This window comes from Sebastes umbrosus, chromosome 8 (assembly GCF_015220745.1).
Source record: "Sebastes umbrosus isolate fSebUmb1 chromosome 8, fSebUmb1.pri, whole genome shotgun sequence".
NCBI lineage: Eukaryota > Metazoa > Chordata > Actinopteri > Perciformes > Sebastidae > Sebastes > Sebastes umbrosus.
In genome coordinates this window covers 19,035,185-19,048,568 of record NC_051276.1, presented here as the reverse complement: position 1 = coordinate 19,048,568, position 13,384 = coordinate 19,035,185, and the positions used below count along the sequence as shown (strand labels likewise).

The 13,384-nt window shown below is 41.9% G+C and overlaps 1 protein-coding gene across 2 annotated transcripts; it reads right to left on the bottom strand.

Moving 5' to 3' along the window:
- Positions 1-3,727: 3,727 nt before the first annotated feature.
- Positions 3,728-12,103, bottom strand: nr2f1a (nuclear receptor subfamily 2, group F, member 1a). Of its 2 annotated transcripts, none has more exons than XM_037776658.1 (3): positions 10,725-12,103; positions 8,834-9,361; positions 3,728-4,975 (listed from the first exon to the last, which is right to left on the bottom strand). In XM_037776658.1, exons 1-3 carry the CDS (start codon positions 11,149-11,151, stop codon positions 4,701-4,703), a joined length of 1,230 nt encoding a protein of 409 aa, XP_037632586.1. In that variant the 5' UTR covers positions 11,152-12,103; the 3' UTR covers positions 3,728-4,700. The 2 variants fall into 2 exon arrangements, with proteins under 2 accessions (XP_037632586.1, XP_037632587.1); XM_037776659.1 differs by having other exon boundaries at positions 8,834-9,358.
- Between the last annotated feature and the right edge of the window lie 1,281 nt (positions 12,104-13,384).

Here is a 13,384-nt window from a genome sequence, read left to right as displayed (position 1 = left end):
CTCTCCTCTCTCTCTCTCTCAGGGAGAGAAAAAAGCGGATCGATAGCTGACCCGATGGTTTTGGCCAATGCTTTATTTATCTGGCCAGGCAATGATATTATCAGCCTTGAACGTTATATACAGCAAACGTCTTCCTAAATCAACACAAAGGGATCCGCTTACACAGCGATCCGGGCTTTTTTTTTTTTTTTTCTCACAACCACCACCTCTCTCTCTCTCTCTCTCTCTCTCTCTCGCTCTCTTTCGCTCGGCCAGTGGCGCGCGCGCACACACGCGTACGCACGCTTTTACGCACGGGCATGCAAAAGAACGCGCCCGCACACATCCATGCAGAAAGACCTCACACAAACACACACACATATATCTATATATATATATAAAAATATAAATCCTACAATTGCCTGCACACACTTTGGACAAACTTGCGCACATAGACACACACGCACCCCCTTATGTTACATTCACAACTATAGGGATATTTTATACCCCGTAGAGTTGGATTTGATCCATGGCTTAAAGGTTGCCTATGAGGTGCGCGGACAGATCTCAGAGCAGCACATTGCAATCATAAGATATACGCCTCTCTCTCTCTCTCTCTCTCTGTGTGTGTGTACAGTCATACAATATACCAGGACAGGTTTGCTGAGATATATAGCGCAAAACATCTCCAGGGAATCCATTTAATTTTGGACATTTGTCCTCGCCGTGCCGTTTCCCAGCCATTTTGCAAAGCTCGTCTTGTGAGTGAGGCACCGTGAAGCACTTGTTGTGCCGCGTTGTCATCTTTTTTTTTTTTTACGCACACAAGACAATATGAGAAATAAGCCGTGTCATACTTCAGAGGGCCCCCCCCCCCATTCAAAGCCGCTATTTGGAAATTGTTATTGTCTCAAACAGCCAGTATTTGTCAAATGTAACCGGGAGAAAACTAGGCTCTACTATAAGTGAAATGAAGTGACGTGTGACGCCAATAGGACGTCTCCACTGCTGCGTAAAAACCATTGCGCTTGCATTGAAGTTTTTTTTTTTTTTGGAGAAATAGGTTCGCTGACAACTTAGGATAATAAATGTTTCGCTTTCAGACAGATATCTCAAACGTGAAATCGCACCCAGCTGCTTGTGTAAAGCAAACAAATAGCCCCCCCGTGTAAGGAGTCCCTCCACTTGTGGTTTGATGAATGAAACCAGACAAAGGTAAATGGTTATTTAACTCATTTCGTAGTAACACTTTGGTAACCGGAGTTTCCGAAATTACAGAGACACAAATGGGGCCCATAGTGTGCCACATATCCATCTCCCTTACCCACCGCAGCTACAGTCCAATCTGACAGTGCATTTACTCCTCCTCTCTCTCTTAGTGCACTTTTCTATTTTGCTTTTATTTAATTAAATATAAGTAATAATAATGGTGTCATCATAGCAGAGGATAAGGAATTAGATGATGATAAATATAGCTTATTATTTCAATATTTGAGGTATTGCATAATATACTAATTTGAGCCTCTGTCAAAGAGTCAAACATGGTCCACATGCCTGAATAGAAAATATTACTTTTTTCCTCGAGTCCTCATATGTTTTGCTCGTATTTGCCTTTTACAGAAACGTTAATGAGCAACACATGCCACCATTTCATCTATTTTCAAACTATTGCTTTATATAGCCCGTAGTGTAACAATTGTATAACCGAATGCTCTCAGCGAGAGGATAAAAGATAGTTACTCTAGAGGGATTTGGAATACATTATGTGGAGACAAGCAGCTGAAAGCTTGCGTTTAATAACCCAACAAACAATTTAGTCCAGCGCTACATAAAACAAAAAACGACCTGGACTGCTGTGATGGCCACGGTGAAGCCATATTCATTCTCTTTTTTTGAAGAACAACCATTTATTCTCACAATGAAGCTCTCTCTCCTCGCCGTCCAAGAAAAGATCCTCTGGATTATTATTTAAAAAAAACAACACCAGTTAAAGACAAACACGCTCAGCAAATATCAGTTTTTAAGGCTGCGTTTTGTGTGTGTATATTGTTAATTTTGGTTTAAATTCATCTTATTCTGCCTCCAGTAAGAAGCAGACAGGAAAAGCTCCATAAACTCATTATTCTGCAACTTTCACCTGACCTAAAGCTCCAGGAGAATCCCATCTACAATAAGGAACCTGAAGAAATGTCACATGTATGTTTGTACAGTAGCTTAGGCAACAACAACAAGGCGCACTGACAACTGACCCAGACAGGTCGATTGGGGAGCTAATAAGTACAATATGCCTCAACAGACATTAATCACTATAATGAAAACTGTATCCCATGTGAGAGAGCACTTGAGGACAACCTATAAAGCACAACCTATATAGCGTCATTCCAGCACGAGAGGAGAGCTAATTAATTCATTAATACCTTAATATTGTCTCCTTTTGAACGAGAACAAACAAATAAAGCCACTGGCACGAATACCCCTCCCCCCTTATAGTCCTATAAGGCAGATAACAAATATGGCTGATATCAAATTCAGACACTGCAACGTGCTACATACATGCAGTTCAGCTCCTGTCCTCCTGTCCTCCTCATCGCTGCCAGTCAGCAGATGAAGATGATGTGAGCAATATGGCACACAAGCAACACGTCTGATGATGAAGAAGAAGAGGGGGGGGGTCTAACAGGCAAATGTAATAATTGTCACACCAAAAACCCCATTTTCTTCTTCTTCTTCATAACGCCTTCCAATTTATCACATTTTACCACTCTAGGTGTGAGTGCAGATCCAGGTCCATAACTGGGCTTCCATGTGTCATTTGTGGTAGTATATGGAGACAAAACGCGCACACACAGAGACAGACCCAATGCAAGGACAGAAACTCTATGTAACCCATCTAACACATTGAGGACTTATCGATGTACTCATTACATTGTGAATGTATCAGGCAAACCAAGGCCACATCTCTTTCTGTGTCTCCCTCACACACACATACACTTGCCTTCCTTCTCTCACGTTTCCCCTCTCATTTGTCTCTGTACTGGCTCCACCATCTCTCTCTCTCTCTCTCTCTTTCTCTCCCTCCCTCTCCTTCCTCCTCTCTATTCCCACACAATGCATCACACTCGGTGTTCCTATCGACTGGCTTACATGCTGTAAAATACATTTTCCAGATTGATCACGCATATCACAGCAGCTTTGCAGAGGGGGCCTAACCCTTTTGCCAAATGACGCCCACATCAATATCGAGGCATGCACTATCAAGGCATGGAGTTTTTTAAGAAGAGAGAGAGAGAGATAGAGATAGAGAGAGAGGGGGAATATTGTTTGGTTTGTGAAGAATCACCTTGATTAAGCCACATGAGGTAGGATAGAGGTGGCTCTGTCTGTCTGTGTGGTGCGCAGGCTTTTCCTTTGCTGTCTGGGAAAAATATTAAACATTAATGCGCTCGCAGGCTGGCATGAGAGCTCACTGCTGCTGTGGTTCCTCACGTATATAGCCTCTCCTCCTTTGTGTTAGCCAGTTATGTCAGTGGGGCTGTTATAATGTAAGGTATTGTGTAATTACAATACTTAATCCCGTGTATCACCTCGTTTTCAGGTGTAATAGAGGCAAATGCAGTGAGCTGCACTTGCGCTTTTCATATAGGAACCATGAGCGCACAGATTAAAACAGATTCCCCCTATAGATGATATAAAATAAGACCGAGAATCTTGATATTTTGCGTCCAGGAAAATGCTTGAGAATGAGACATTGTTGCCTATTTCTTTTTTTAATAGTACAGTCACCATCACACAACTTCATCAACCGACCCTTCTGCAAAAAGCTGCATCATGGAGTAAGCAAATTGAAGGCAACAACCAATAAAATTCAAGAAACAATGAAAATTTTTTCAAGACGAGAAACAAACAAAATGTATTTTGAAATGATATATTAAAAGTGCTTTTGATTTTTCATGTCTCTCCTCTTTGACTGATGATCGACTCCACGCGCACCCCAGACGTCCTCTCAAGTAAAAATGTCCTGGAGGTCAGTATGCTGCTGTTGCAGGTCCATCGTTATCAATTGTGGGAAAAAAAAGTTCAACCATCAGTGGTGATATTGTCATAGCGATTAGACTGTTTCTTATTTGTCTAAATTTCTTTATTTTTCTTGTTTTTAAATTCTCACTTCAATTTTTAATTCTTGGAGAACATAGCTTCGACAACATATATCGCACTCATTATAAGAAGCAAAAGGTTATATCAAAAAATTATTAGTATAGAATCACAGAAACCCTGGTTTAGAACCAGAAAAAATACAAAACAGAGAGGTACATAGACACAGGACATTTCTTATAATTGCTTGGAAACATTATTTTTCCCGCTAAGTCTTGATTCTTTTTTTCTTACTGCGCATATGATGTTTTTCATTTTATTTGTATTTTTTTTACAAAAAAAGGAAAATAAAGACTAGTATTTTACAAAATGAAGAGTATTGTTCTTGACGATGAGGGGTGGATTTACACAGGTGTAAAGTCCAAGTTCCAATATTTTTCTGTACATAATGTATTCCATCTCAGTCCCAGAAGACAGAAAAAAAGTAATGTCTTCCAAGTTTTTCTCAGAAAAGGTCCTATATATAGTCTTCTTGGAGGAGGAGGAGGAGGAGAAGGAGGATGGGGTGAGGGGGTTGCTGAATTTTGGTCCTTTTTTTCCTCTCTTTTTCTCCCACTTTCATATTAGGATCATTGGATGGACATGTAAGGCCAGTTGAAGCTGCTCCCGGATAATAGCATATCCCTGATGAGGGTTTCAATAGGAGTTTTACCTACCAAGCGGACGAAGAACAGCTGCTCGATTACCGACGACGAGACGGTGCGCAGAGAGGGCAGCCGCAGCAGGAGCTTCCCAAAGCGGCTGGGCTGGTTCGGGTACTGGCTCCTCACGTACTCCTCCAGGGCGCACTGGGACTTCTCCTGTAGGCTCTCGATGTGAGCAGCATCCGACAGGCCGCAAGCGTCTGAGAGAAACACACACCAAAAAACACTGTGGTCAGCTTCAATCACGTCTCCAAAAAAAAAAAAAAGGTAAAACACTGTGTGTGGAAAAAAGTCCCTGATTGTGATATATTATTGTACTGTTATGTGAAACAATAACTGTTGTCTAAAAATATAGTATTCAAATATTATATTATTAAAGCACACCAGTACACCAAGTTTTCAAAGAAAACAGTGGTAAATACACATAATACTTTTTTTCCATTATTAAATATATAGAACTCAAATTACACATACTGACTATTTCGCTTCTGCACAAAATAGGAACACAAAAGGTCACTTTTAGCCTCATGTGTGGCTTAGCTGTGGCAAGTGCACACACCTTGCATGCCATGCCCCAATTTACGTCCTTGCAGAAGCACTCTGGTTATCATTCAACATCAGCCTTTTACGTATTATTGACAAAGTGGAATGAACAAACACAGTGCTCCAAACATGCTACATCACACTGAGCGAGTGGGACTGTCATACAGAATAAACAAGGAGGCTTTGCTTTGCTGCTGGAGGAGTATAGAGGATGCACAATTCAGTGGAAGATGTCTCTCTCTGCCTATACTCTCACAACAACAATCAGCGAGAATATAGAGTTTAAATATCATGGAAACAGGGTTGTTATAGTGTGTATAAGGGAGGAACTGATGCAGGGGCAAAAGGCGAAAGGTATAGAGGGTATATAGGCCTGAAGGCCGATGCTCTTGATGTCTGGACTCTGGGGATTCAAGTATAAGGAAACATAAACGGCACTGATGAATCTGAAATTACACTGGATGTAATGTGACCTAATTACTCTGCAGTAAGCTGTTAAGTCATTTCGCCGCGCGTCTCTCCATAGACCACTCTTGGCCTGTTTTTTCGATGGGAGCCTATAGGACAGGGCCGCTGGAAGCAATCACAGTTATTAGACGAGGTGAAGTCAATAGTCACGCTTAGAAGCGACTTAAAATGTCAGAAAACTGAGCCTGCATGCGCAACGTGTGTTTTGGTGCACACTGGTGCAGCCCAGTGCAGCCACGCTTCAGTGTCAGACAAAAAGCATATAAGGCTTGTTAGTGTCGTACGATGTTATAATAAAGAGATTTTTTTTTTCACACAACTCAAACATGCGTGTTCTTTAAAGTGCTGTAAACGCAAGCAGCATAACCGCTGGCATATATGGTCCCACATGGAGTCCTCAAAAAGATTGTGCGCTTTTGTAGAAAACTACACAAGGAAAGACAGCTTTCAAGCACTAATACATTAAAACACCGGACACAGGGCTTCTTTTAAAGCCTATCCGTGATTCCTCGGTGCTATAACTCACTATGGTCCAGACACAATAACCTTATGAACCCGTGGGGGCAAAACGCTGAGATCTCGGGGTGATTTACTGTGACCTTAGTCCGGCCTGGTCAAAGCCCCATGTATGTATGCAAATCCCCTCTGGATTAACGCTGAGTGTCCCTTTTTAAAATCTACAGCAATCAATGAAATGAATTACATTTGGACATTTCTGCAAAAATAGCCTATCGTACTTGCATGTTGCAGTGCTGTGAAATATAGGGAAAAGGCTGTATTTGGATGTATGCGTCAAGAGAAAGCTGGTCAAAGACACCACCCATAGTTCTCCATTAAGGCCTGCTTGCAACCCTGCACCCCTCCAACCACCTCAATACACTGAGACTTGCGAGCAAGATAGCTTCCAGATTCGTGAAATTTCTTTAGCAAAAAGGCAACATACTGCAGCTTGGATATGAGGACTTAATGTGAGACATTGATGAGCCTGACCTGGTGAAACTAGTGTAGCCATGGCCACCATTATTTATGCATCAAATACTGACAAGTCCTGGTGTTATTAAAGGCAAACAATCCACGCTGGTCTTGGCAAAGTGCCACAACGACTCGTTATTATAGCCAACACTAGTTGTATGTAGCCCATCAACCCAACTAAATGATCTTGCTAGAAAACATGGAGGATGTTAATGCGTGTATGAAGTTTTCTCTCTCTGGGTAATCTGGGGTGAATTACTGGAACGCCGTGCAATAGGAAAATATGGCCAAATGTGTCAGTGCACACGGTAAAGCGAATCTAACAGGATGTCACATTACTTAAGGACGGTAACTAAAGGCAAAGCACGTATTTATTTGAGTTAAAACATATATTTAACTCTCAGTATACGTTCAAAAAATTGGTGTGTCAAATTAAATTATAGTTGCCAAACCCCCAAAAAGCAAAAGTAGTTATTATGGCTCGTGAAACTAAAAATGTAGAAAAATAGAAAGTTCTCTAACTGAAGGAAAACCTACATGATAATGTCATATTCGCCAAAAAGGATTTTTTTTTATGTTGATGGTGGTTTAGTAGAATAAAATCTATTCCTATAGTTCATATTTACAAGTTTGGTGAGCACTCAAGAGTTTCAGATAATTTAAATCCTGATTATATAGAGTTTATTATTACTTTAAACACTATTGACATTTTAATATGTTGTTGGATAAATTATCATGAATAAAATATGCTATAATAAAATATAATAAATATGCTATAATATAATAACAGTAAAGATAATGTATATATACAGCTGTACATCCCTGTGACTTTAAGTAAATAATAAAAAATTATTGAAATATGCTCGAGGACAAGTGTAACCACTCAATATAAAATGGAGTAATGACGCTTTCTATGGATATTGAAAGTGGGAATTATTTCCATATAACTCCAAATCTGAAAGCTAGAGTAAAACTGAATATTTTATCACGAACATGTCCAATTATAGGATATGTACAACTATGTTACATAATTTTGCAATGGGCCAAAAATGAGACAATGAGGTCAAAACTTTTGAGGTAAGTTCTGAAGTAGTTTGGGGGCCTGTTAGACTTTCCTTTTTCCTCCCAATCACCGCCAGACTCCCTTGACGTAACAAACCTAATGGCACCACAAGCGTACACAAGCAACTCCAAAATAGCATCTAAATTACGCACCGAGAGTAAATGGGGGACCTTTTAGGACCTTGCCCCAGTCAGCCATCAATTAGGCTATCAACAATGTAGGTTATACGTTTGCAGCTGATGACTTTTCAAAGCTTGTGTGCGACAAGAGAAACTCTCCTCCATAACTTGGGAAATTAATAGGTCAGCTAAGATTAATCTACAAACAATCTATACAAGCAGTGCTGCTGCCTGCTCTGAGTCCTATACAGGAGCGATGCACTGACATATGAGTCAACTTCCATCATCTTTTTTTGATCTCAGTCTGCTAAGGATTATTTCCTGCCCCCCTACACAAGACATGTGTTTGTGCACGCAAAACAAGGATAAAAGCATGCACCCAACAACTCATAAATGCATCAGCTGTCATATATCATCCAGTGATAGACTATTCCATCTTTTACGCACGATTATTTGACACCTGTTCCAAAAAATGTATGGACGCGAAAGCTACAAAGTCGCTCTCGGCTTCTGACGTGCTCAACAAAAAAAGTTCAAACTCAACAATTATAAAATATTTACATATATGTGAGATTGTCAATTATACCCGCATTTAAAGGCGCATTGAAGTGAGTGTTACACTTGATGCGCTCTCTCTCAATCTGGATTTGTTTACACGTCTTATGCTGCGGCTACAACTGACATGGGAATGCATGTAAGTGGATATGTAGCAAGCTGTTGACAAAATAGCTATTCCTTCGGCAACACAAACATCTCGTAAAAAGTCAGATTTGTGACCAGCCCTATATGCTTTGACAGCCATATTCCTAATGCCACATTGTGCGCCCTTAACTGCACCTACAGGCCTCATCTGATTATGTTCCTGATGTGTGTGTGACATGTCGGACACCCACCTGATGTGAAAAGCACGATGGCCTTGAGGCAGCTGTACTCTGCCGAGTCTACGTGCAGGGTCTTAAGCTTCTCCACTTGCTCCTGGAAGATCCGGATGTGATCCATGAAAGCCACGACGCGGTCCGCGGACATCGGAGAGGCGTGGAGGCCCGCCGCGGCCAGCAGAGGAGCCACATGCAGAGGCATGGAGCACTGGGCCGCGTTAAGCACAAACAACTCGCTCCACGTCAGCCTGAGAAGGGACACCTGGTCGGTGATCTGCAGGTCGGGAAAGAAAGGGATGTTTCTCGCCCACTCCACGGCGCTGAAGAGCAAACGAGCCGCCAGCTCGCAGATGTTCTCGATGCCCATGATATTGTTGGGCTGCATGCACTGGCTGCCGTACCGGGACGTCGGATAAGGCTCTGCCCGCAGCAGTAACGAGATGTATCCGGACAGATAGCAGTGGCCGTTCAGAGGGTCTCCGTTCGTCAGCGCGTACTGGCCTGGGTTGGGCTGAGTTGGAGGCATTCGTCCTCGCTGAACCGCTAACAAAAAGAAAGAGAAAAAAGAGGAAATGTGCATCCATGACTGATAAACATTGTTCATGAGTAGTAAAACCAAGGCTAAGTGTGTGTTCTCCTGCAGTAAAAATAAAAGGCACTGAAATCTAAAATCCAGCACGCTTTCTTTTTTCCAAAAAACATATTGACTATAGTGTATGAGCAAATTATTATATCGATAAACATCTAAACAGATGTGCTGTAACCTTGTTTGTATTTACACTACATGGTGCTGTATGCAAAATGACACTTTTATACAGCACACAAACACATTTTCTGCTATATACAAAAGGAACATTTAGCAAATTTTACTATTATTGGGAGTATTTCCAGTGCGTAATTGCATTTTGCACACAGCCAGCCTCCTACTCATATTACTTTACCACTACATTTTTACGTGGGCTTTTGTTTATATTAATAAATTACTCATTGTGGCCAAACATATTACAAATATGATTGATAATTACAGTTTAATGCAATCACATTTACACATTTTGCCCACATCATAAGGTCAGCTGGGAATAAAAGGAATTCAGCTATTGATTAATATTATTAAAAAAATAAAATATTAATGTAACTCATGGTTGCATTATGCATGGGGCTTATAGTTTATACTGCAAATAGTCGATTTTAAATAAGGGGTGTTTGCATGAATTGGAATAAAACACTTGACACGGAGAGGAAAGTTACACGGCCCTGTAATGCAGCAGGCAAAAACAATGAGCCATGAACAACTTCAGCGGCGTTATTCAGTGTGTCTGAGGCTGTCTAGTCAGCATAAGGAGCTAGAGGGAGACGTGGGTTTGTTTTATGCTCATTTTACATTCACACACATTACAAACCCTTCTGTACAATTAAAAATTCTGCACAGACTTATAGAAGGGACTATTAGCTTTGTACACACACACACACACACACACACACATACATACACAGACAGACAGACATACATACACACACACACACATACATAAACACAACCCTCTTCTGCTCTAAATCCTATGCGTAAAAAAGGCCTGTTGGACTGAATGCATTTGCTTGTATAATAGTATAATTTCTGCAAGAAAAACAAAATAAAAGGGTCAGCTATACGAGCTGCTTTGTTCAAGGCGACCTGCATTCACAAGCATTTGCTGCTGCTGCTGCTGCTGCACTGGCCTTTTTACCTCTCTTTCTCTTACATAGTCAAGACTAACCATTCATGCAAACATCCCTAAAAACATGGATGCATACTGCAGTATATGCCCAGCCATATGACCTTAATGCAACATGGCAGCCCCTGTTTCGTCTGCTACTATACTAGGATGCGTATAATCATGAGTATGCATGGCTTATAAAATATATTCACCTTCCCGCCGCATTCCCACTTTTAAACATTTCTTCAGCCGGCAGTATTGGCACTGATTTCGGTGGTGCTGGTCAATGGGACAGTTCCTATTGGCACGACACGAGTATGTTAAGTTCCTGCGTACACTCCTCTTGAAGAAACTTTTGCATCCCTCGCAGGTGAACTGGCCATAGTGTTTGCCGCTCGATTTGTCTCCGCAAACCACACATTCAATATGCTGCTGTCCACTATTTTGACTCCCCTTCTCCCCAGCGGTCCCCGGTGTGGACGGGGGTCCCGGCTGGCTGGGTGTCTGCGGGGTGTGCGGAGCCGCCGACGCCGTCTGCTGCTGCTCCCTCGCCGGCTGCGCTGCTGGGTTGGGGCCGCTCGGAGGTCCTCCGGCCACGTCTTCCTGCGGATCTCTCCAGACGCTAACTACCATTGCCATATCTCGGCCCCTGAAAGTGCTATAAAGCGAAATGATCGCCGGTGTTTTTGTAGAAGGAGTATATGGAAGGAAGAGGAAAAAAAAACACGAGATCTCACCAAAAAAAAAGAGTGCAAAGTCAAATCGGAGCACGCAATCTCATATGGGGTAGAAATAAGAAGGAGAGTAAAACGCGATCAATACATTCAATTGAATAGACACCCGATCAGGATATGCAAGTATCGGGAGGCCAGTTCCAAGGTAAATTGCAGACAGCCATTCAGGAATCCCTAATCTTGAAGGAGAACCAGAGTCCAGTCGTTACCAAATTGCAGTTTTGATATAAAATAGCCACAAAGGAAAGGAAAGGAAGGAGCGATTCACATGGACGCAGGAGCGAGTAAAAAAAAAACCTTTTTGCCTGGAAAGACACGCGATCCAAAGTGTGCTGCAGGAGAATAAATTCCTTTCTCTTTTTCTTCCCCTTTGCCTCCTCAAACACTCCCGTCTTCGTCGGGAGAGGAAAAAAAAAACACTGAAGAGCCGGATTTTTTTACATCTATATTCTTTTAAATAAGCCTCATCATCTCTTCGCCCATTGAGCAGCAGCGAAAGGAAACCGCGTCGCCGCCGAATGAAGAAGAAGAAGTGCCCATGTATAGTTTCACCACCTCTCTCCAGCAGGGAGGGAATGGAGAGATACCGAAGAGAGAGGAAAAAGATAAAAAAAAAGAAGAACCAACAGCAACAACTAATAGAATATGCAAGAAGAAGGAGAGACCCAAAAAATGAATGCGCTTTAAACGGGAGGACCAGCAGAGCAATGTTTCCGAAACGGGGGATCTGCGCGAATGTCTGTATATAGTGAACTTTGACACTACTATTGAAACTGACACGTTTCTATGGAGATCGCTGCGCCTTATATGGTGCTCATGTCAAGGAGCCAAGAGAGGGGCTGCTGGAGACTGATAATCAAAGGCGACTGACTGGCCAGAGCCCTGCATAGAGGAGGAGGAGAGGAGGAGAGGAGGAGAGGGGGGAGATAGGGAGAGAGAGGAAAATGGGAGGCTAAGGTTATAGCCAAGCCCTCTCTTTCTCTCCATTGGTTAGAGTCCCCCTCCGTTCATTCACTGCAAAAAATGTCCATCTCGAGAAGTCTGACTGGGTCTCGTGTTCAAAATCTTGATATTTTTTTTCTGAAACACACAGTAGAATAAAAAAAATCACAAGTGCAGTTTATAGAATTGTTTCCAATTGCAGTCCTTTGTAGAATATTTAGTAGTCAATATGGTGAAATAAAGAGGGAATGTGCTATAGGGAGATATTCCCTTTAGAAATTAACAATCGATGTGATAACATTTATAAGTGATGGGTCGATTTGGCTTTGGGAAACAAGTGGAATCATCACGCTGCGATGGAAGATTCCTGTTTTTGGTAAATCCAAGGTTTCCAGACTCAACACTGAGCTGGCTGATGTCTAGGGGATGGATATTTTTTGCAGTGTTGCAATCTAGGGCTGCTGGATGGAGGGTGCTGGGGGGCTCTGACAGGCACAATTTACATTGCTGCTATTTACTTTGAAACCTGATTAGTATGGGCCGTCTATTGTCACCAAAAAAGAGGAAGAAACCCCTGAATAGAATAAGCAGAAAAAGCGGGGTAAAGGCAAAAGGGTGCATGGACAAAGCTTTTACGCACGACAAATAAAACCCCAAAAAACTGTGCGCAGAGGCGAAACAGAGGGACTCTGGTTGAGAAATTTCCCCAAAGTTTCAAAATGGTTTGTCTCCGGACTCGTATCTTTATTATAAAATGAACGGATGTCATTATTGTTTTGAAGCGGATTTACATGTTCGCACGTTGTTTTTGTCTTTGGCATGCGCATTGCGGTACATCCTCGTGTGTAATCTGCACAGTCTCGCTGATTAAAACTTACAATTTAGTTAAAACGAGCTTATAAAGGGAGGATTTTATGATGCATAAAACACGGTGTGTTATACATATACGGGGATGCAGAGCCAGCCGCCGTTATTCTCTAAAATTAGACGGAGCAATAAGCAATATTCAATAATTACCGAGGTCCTATAGTCTCCACAATCACTGAGCTGGTGTCACATTATGTCTTAATAATGACAGTAATTCAAAATCATGTTGAAGTTGCTGGGAATTTGCATGGGGGATTCCGGCTTTTTTTGTATCAGGGTTTTCTGCAGGCTTACTGCCTCTCCAACTCAAAAATGTCTGGATCGCGCTG

Coding starts and splice junctions, on each gene's coding strand:
- nr2f1a (XM_037776658.1), bottom strand. CDS start 11,151: ATGGCAATGGTAGTTAGCGTCTGGAGAGATCCGCAGGAAGACGTGGCC. Junction 9,362..10,724: donor AGTGGGAATGCGGCGGGAAG/GTGAATATATTT, acceptor TCTTTTTGTTAG/CGGTTCAGCGAGGACGAATG. Junction 4,976..8,833: donor CATCGTGCTTTTCACATCAG/GTGGGTGTCCGA, acceptor TGTTTCTCTCAG/ACGCTTGCGGCCTGTCGGAT.